This window comes from Protobothrops mucrosquamatus, unplaced genomic scaffold (assembly GCF_001527695.2).
Source record: "Protobothrops mucrosquamatus isolate PMUCROS unplaced genomic scaffold, P.Mucros_1.0 scaffold1725, whole genome shotgun sequence".
Taxonomy (NCBI): domain Eukaryota; kingdom Metazoa; phylum Chordata; class Lepidosauria; order Squamata; family Viperidae; genus Protobothrops; species Protobothrops mucrosquamatus.
This window is the reverse complement of record NW_015387872.1, coordinates 145,837-152,996: the sequence shown is the minus strand read 5'-3', so window position 1 is coordinate 152,996 and position 7,160 is coordinate 145,837. Positions and strand designations below refer to the sequence as shown.

At 43.1% G+C, this 7,160-nt stretch overlaps 1 protein-coding gene across 1 annotated transcript in view; it reads right to left on the bottom strand.

The window, feature by feature from the left end:
* The window catches only part of PRIM1 (DNA primase subunit 1), a gene marked incomplete at its 5' end in the record, with an annotated part of 20,012 nt that overhangs the window by 10,399 nt on the left and 2,453 nt on the right, over positions 1 to 7,160 (bottom strand). Inside the window, 3 exon segments of the mRNA XM_015822899.1 lie at positions 1,758 to 1,894; positions 3,625 to 3,698; positions 4,852 to 4,958. Of these exon segments, the coding sequence (XP_015678385.1) occupies positions 1,758 to 1,894; positions 3,625 to 3,698; positions 4,852 to 4,958 (318 nt within the window).

Sequence of the window (7,160 nt, the reverse complement as noted above, 5' to 3'; positions counted from 1 at the left end):
CTATCCTGAAGGAAAAGCTAAGGGTAAACTTCAGCTAGCAAGTAAGCATTTCCTTAGATTGGAAATTGATTCCTGAACAAAGAGAACATACAGAACTAATTCACATTGTTTTTCCCTAAGAAAATCAAGAAACGGCAGCCCAAGGCGCTACATTAACAATGAGCAATGGGGGAAAGAATAGTACCGGAAGCATCTGCTGGAGTCCTGTGCCTTTAACAGGGATGATAGAATATTTAAAAGTGTATCTTTTCTGATTTGTGCAAGTGCAGAAAATGCCTCTTTCACCCTATTATTAAAAATACTGGAACCTCATCTTCCTGGGCATCTAGGCAACCTGATAAGGCATACAGTTGGCTTTAATTTAAAGCAGGGGTCCCCAATCCCCAGTCTGTGGACTGGCACCAGGCCGCAGCATACCAGCAACCGGGCCACGCAAACAAGTGAAGCCCCATCCGCTGGATGCAGGCAGTACACGAAACCGCGCCCCCTCTGGTCTGCGGAAAAATCTTTCTCCACAGAGAAAGATTTGGTGCCCAAAAGGTTGGGGGCCTGTGATTTAAAGGGTTATCACTAAGAGCTAAGCAAACAGCGTTCCGTGCTGAGAAATCTAAACAACATATGCAGGGAGTGGGAGAGAACAGAAGAGAACCTCATTGGTTTCTGAACATGGAGAACACACTGAACTTATTCATACATTGTGCTAAGCCTTGATTTGTTGAATAAACTGCATGTGTGTGTCACACATTGCCCTGTATAAAACTATACCAGTGCTTTTCAAACTAGAGTGGGTACATTCATGTTGTGCTAGGACAAAACTAACTAAGCCACACTGCCCTAGCTTATTATGTACTGTTTCTCTATGTCTCACACAAAGGACAAAATGACAGGCTCACGTGATAGTTGTGAAGGCAAGCATCTGACCTGTGGAACTGCGCTCCCGTGGGCAGCTATTTCATAATCTTGCTGCTCCTCCTTCAGGTTCTCACATTCTCTATTGACTTTTTATTTATTTTTTGCCCAGGATTTCCAAAGAACACAGAAGTCCCTCTTTATTGATTCTCTGCTTCTCCCATTAAACAATTAAAGAGAAAACCTTTCCTTGAATGATTTCCATTCCGACTAGCTGTGGTAAAAATACCAACAATGCATACTTGTATTACAGCAGATTGTGAATATTGTGAATTTTATTATGTTAAGAATTTACTTCTCTTGTTTTCTTGTTTTTTTTGCTCTCCTATTTTCTCAATTTGAAAGAGGATGGGAAGTGCATAGATTTTATGGATCCATAAACCATTCTAGGAATCTTGATGGTTGAAGAATGAATTAAATATAATGTGAGTAAATCAATAGCACGTCCATTTACTGTCTTTTCTCTTTCCAGATGCAGGCTCTGATATAACAGCCTATTGCCAAGACCGTATTCATGGGTGATTAATTCCCTTACTCTTTTGATGTGAAGGTTTACTTATTTCCCTGTGTAAATGACAGATAGGTAATCTGAGCACAAGGGATAGCTCTGCTGTTCTGTAACTTCTAGCATCCACTCTACTTGCCCTGACAAAAATTGATGCCAGTTGGAAATCAACAGTGCAGCTATTAAAGTTTGCCACATCAGACCTAGGAAACTGATTTGAGTTTCAACAGCCATGTGATTATTTTGGAGAATTCTCCCCTGGCCCTGCCCAACTGCAGACCTCATTGCAAAATGCAGCCATGCTCTGTTCCAAGAGGCCATTCCCCTGGCTATAGGAACACACCTTGACTAGGGAGAGATATTCCACTGCAGCAGAGCGGAGAGTTGAAGACCACTTCCTGACAGCAGCATCACACACCCAGCAATGGACCCCTCTGCGTCCTGAATACACCCACAGTCTGTGCTGAATGCCAAAGTCCTCTGCAAGGGCAGAAGAAAAGCAAAAAAATACGCTGTTTAGATTACCAAGGAAACAAACAAACAAACAAACAAAACTTAAAGCTATAAAATTTTACATTTACCGGTATTTTGTTCAGTACAATCTGTGGCTCAAACTATGGCAATTTGTAAACAATGACTTATTATAGAATGTGTTGCATGAACTCCATTATGGCTTACTTATAGTTAAATCCATGGCTTCAGATAGCAGATCAAAGAAAATACCAGCTTGTTTACAGCTACAGCAAAAAGGCTGCATTTCTGACTCAAAACAATGCAAATAAGAAAAACAAACAGAAGTGGTGGTAGCCGGTTTACTATTTATTTATAGTTTATTTGATTCTGTACATTTCTGTGTTTTACTCTATATTTTAATCTTCTGTTTCAATTTTTTTTTAGTTTTATTATAAAGTGCTTCAAGATTCTTTTTAATGTTGAAGCAGTAAAAAGATGACTGATAGACCACTAAATATGACTATTTAAAAGAGTATATGTATTGTTCTCTGCTGTAAAACATGTGAAGAGAATCAATGAGAGTAGACCACACAGCTCTTTATAAATCTAAAAGACAGCAGCCCGACTGATTCTGGCTGGTCTTGAAAACCTAAGCAGGGCTGGTCTTCAATCATCCTTAGATGGGAGACCACCAGGAAATCCTGGGACTAGTTCGGGAAGACAAAGTAGTCCTAGAAGATGGCAATGAAATACGGTTGCCAAGCAAAATATGTATCCTGACATGTTCACATAGTCACCAAGTGTGGTGCTCTACTCAAGAATAGGCAGAAGCTTCAGATGGGAGCTAAGAAATCCATGAACTGAGGCACAGAAGAGCTGAGCATTGCAAAGAAAACTCAGGGAATGTGTCAAACCAAAGACTACTTAGCACATATCTACTAAAACTAGAAATGGGCTGAGCTATCTTTCCTATTATCAAACAACAGATGAGGTCAATTCTTCTCAACCTAGTGCACTCCAGATGTCTTAGAACTGCTGCTCCAATAATCTCCAGCCAGCATGACTATAGTTCCCCAAAGTGCCAAATGAGGGAAACCCAGATTAGCCACTGTCCAAGAATACCATGCCAATTCATGACTCTGACAGCCTTGAGCCAAAATCTGTTCTTCCTTTCTCACGTGTTCTCCTTTCTCAGGTTTCTCCTCCAACTGTGTAGGACCAAGATTAAGGAGTGGGAGGCTAGGAATAAATTAACCCTGATATAATTTTATAATACATCAAAGAAATATAATTCACATGACTATCCCTGTAGAGTCAATAATTTTCCCACCATATTCAAAATTGCATTTGGACAGTAACATGCCTTGGAGGGATGCCTGGGAGCAACCCAGGTTATTCATTGCTGTAACACGTAAGGGAACTATAGAACGTAACATGTGTACATATCCTTTTCCTTTTACCTTTCTATGACTCAACATTCATGTCAACTTGCAACATGGAACACGTTTTAAAATTGTTACCAATTAGATATAATTTTGCCCGCCCTATTGCTTAAAGATGGGAACTTCTTAAAACAAAGACATGTTTTCTCTTTTTCTCAGGCTAGGCACTTTGTGCAATCAAGAGGTTGAAGAAATCACATAATTCTGAAATACATCTAGGCTGCTCGAAGGCAGGCATGTTCTAGCTTTGGTAGAGGAAGAAGGGCTAGACTGGACAGCTTGGCCATAGGGATTAGATAGGTTTCAGCCACTTACCCACAAGGGCTCGGTCTATAACGTGGATGGCAATTGTCATGAGGGTCCAGCATTTGGAGCAGATGTCTGCAGAGCTGAAGAAGACAAAATGATTCCTACTTGTATCATAAAAGGAACTTACATGATCATAGCCAATACAGGTAACCCTTGACTTACAACCATTCATTTAGTGACCATTCAAAGTTACAATGGCACTGAAAAAAGTGACTTATGACTGTTTTTCACACTTGCAACCGTTGCAGCATCCTCATGATCACTGGTTAAAATTCAGATGCTTGGCAAGTGGTTCATATTTATGACGGATGCAATGTTCTGGAATCATGTGATCACCTTTTGTCACCTTCTGATAAGCAAAGTCAATAGGGAAGCCAGATTCATTTAACAACCATATTACTAATTTAATAACTGTAAGGATTCACTTAACAGCTGTGGCAAAAGTCATAAAACTCACTCAACTGTCTCGTTTAGCAACGGAAATTTTCGGCTCAATTGTGGTTGTAAGTTGACCTGTACAGTCTTGAATTCTCTTCCAGCTTGCCAATATGGCTAGTGGTAAGGATGGGATTTGTAATGCCACACTGTAATTTAGTGCTACAGTGCTACACTGTTAGGTACACTTGCCAATAAGGCACTTATAGAACGAGAATTCCAAGCACTGGTTTGAGTTGCATATGTTGACTAAATCATGTTGCTTAGAAAAGAAGACAGAAAAGCAGAATGTCTTCCCACCAATGTCTTGGACAGTGTGTGGTAGAATTGTTGCCTTGAGATTTTAAAAATAAACACAGCTAAACGTAGCTGGGAATGAGAACTCTTTGTTCAGAACGGGAAGATCTAGATTCTCAAAGGCAACTGGCAATACAGGCAGTTGATTTTATTATCTTGTCCCCTGGCAATCTTCCCTGCCTGTTGACATAAAATTATAATAAATCATAAAGTTTGGAATCAGATACAACAAGCCCTTGTATGTTTGCTTGAAAATAAAGTCCATTGTGTGCAGTGGGGTTTACTTTTGAGAAGTATTTATAACACTGTGGCCCAAGGGATTCTACTATTCAGAAAACCATCCTTTTTGTAGCTCAGAGGAATAGAGACTTTGCTAGGAAGGGCCATCTGAAAGCTCTGTAGATCCAAGTACAGTACATCATGTTCCTTTGTGCATAATACTTTGCCTGCTACAAATTGGCTAATGAACATCAAATAATGATCACAGAAAGATAAGGGTACCTGCAGCATTCCCTAACATCATCATAATCTGTCAGGTCTATATCAAACACCAATTCCTTTTCCTGAGCTTGAAAAGCACCCATGTGGACGGTGTTATGCTGGATAGGCTGCAAAGAAACAAACAAAACACAACCCAGAATAAGTTCAAGTATTAGCATCATACTATAATTTATAATCTAAATTTTATTCCTTCATAACATTTCAGGCTTCTGCATTTTTTTTTTGTTAAATTATCCTTGGCCACTGATATGCTGTCAAGTCATTTTCAGCCACTCAAACAGCAAATCTCAGAGGAAAGGCTTGAGGTCTGGATAGGCAGTATTCAGGAATGACTACAGAGGTTTTTCAGAGTCATTTGCTGTAATAGGAAATAGGATAACAGTTGTTTAAGGAAACTCTTCCCTCCAACTGACATATGAGGATAAATAATAATGATAAATATTCCAAAATTATATATACCACATTTTTCGCTCTATAAGACGCACTTTCCCCCCCCAAAAGATGGGGGAAAATGTCTGTGCGTCTTATGGAGCGAATGCCGCCTCCCACCGCGCCGCTCCGCGTCCCGCGCCTCCGTGTTTCAAGCCTCTGTGGCACAGAACTGCTGGCAATATGCTTGGGCGGAAGACGTTTTCTTTTACAGATGGGGCGGGTGGGCCTGACATTCGCGTGCAGGCAGTACCCCGCCTGCTGAGCCACCGCTTCCCCATCGCCCTCCACGCCAGCCGGCTCCGTCTCCAGACCTCCCAGCTTACGGGCGCAGGTCCGGGGCTCGCCAGCTGACGGGTGCAGGAGGTAGGCGCCGCCGCGGCCTCCCAACCGCGCCACCGCAGCCTCCCAGCCGCTTGCTTCTTCGGCTGGAGCAACTGCAAGGGCTTGCATGGTCCCCAAGGGCCGCTGACGTGCTCCCCGCCGCCGGCGACCATGCAAGCCATGGTCGGGTGGGCCTGACATTCGCGCGCAGGATTCGCGCGCGCCTACCTCTTGCGCCTGCCGAGCCACCGCTTCCCCATTGCCCTGCACGCCAGCCGTCTCCGTCTCCAGACCTCCCAGCTGACGGGCGCAGGTCTGAGGCTCGCCAGCTGACAGGCGCAGGAGGTAGGCGCCGCGGCGGCCTCCCAGCCGCTTGCTTCTTCGGCTGCCTCCTGTCCTGCTCCCCCTCCCCACCCATTCGGCTGAGGAGGCGATGGGGACGGCGGCCAGGTGGCGCTGCCTCCTGTCCTGCTCCCCATGCCCGCTCGTTCGGCCGAGGAGGCAATGGGGACGGCGGCCGGGAGGCGCTGCCTCCCGTCCTGCTCTCCCTTCTAACCTGGAGGGAGAGGGAGGGAGAGAAAGAAAGAAAGAGGAAAGGAAGAGAAAGAGAGGAAAGAGAGAAAAAGAGAGGAAAGAGGGAAAGAGAGAGGAAAGAAAGAAAGAGAAAGAAAGTGGAGAGGAAAGAGAGAAAAAGAGGAAAAAAGAGAGAGGAAAGAGAAAGAGAGAAAGGGAGAGGAAAGGGGGGGAGAGGAAAGAGAGGAAGAAAGAGGGGGAGAGGAAAGAGAAAAAAGATTGAGAAAAGAGAGAGAGGAAAGAGAAGAGAGAGAGGAAAGAGAAAGAGAGGAAAGAGAAAGAGACAGAGAAAGAGAAAAAAAGAGAGGAAAGAGGGAGAGAGGAAAGAAAGAAAGAAAGGGGAGAGGAAAGAGAGAAAAAGAGGAAAGAGAAAAGGAAAGAGAAAGAGAAGAGAAAGAGAGAGGGAAAGAGAAAGTGGAAAGAGGAAAGAGAAAGAGAGAGGAGAAAGAGGAAAGAGAAAGAGGAAAGAGAGAGAAAGAGAGGAAAGAATGGAAAGAAAGAGAAGAGGAAAGAGAAAGAGAGAAACAGAGAAAGAGGAAAGAGAGGAAAGAGAAAGAGGAAAGAGAGAAAGAGGAAAGAGAAAGAGACAGAGAAAGAGAGGAAAGAGAGAGAGAAAGTTAGAGGAAAGAGAAAGAGAGAAAGAAAGAGGAAAGAGAGACAGGGACAGACAGAGACAGAAAGAAAGAGAGAGGAAAGAGAGAGAGAAAGTTAAAGGAAAGAGGAAGAAAGAGGAAAGAAACAGAAAGAAAGTTAGAGGAAAGAGAGAAAGGAAAGAGAAAAAGGAGAGGAAAGAAAGAGAGAAAAAGAGGAAAGAGAAAGAGAAAAAGAGGAAAGAGAAGAGAGAGGAAAGAGAGAAAGAGGAAAGAAAAAGAGAGAAAGGGAGAGGAAAGGGGGGAGAGGAAAGAAAAAGGAAAGAGGGAGAGAAAGGGAGAGGAAAGAGAAAGAGAGGAAAGAGAAAGAAAGGGGGAGAGGAAAGAGAAAAA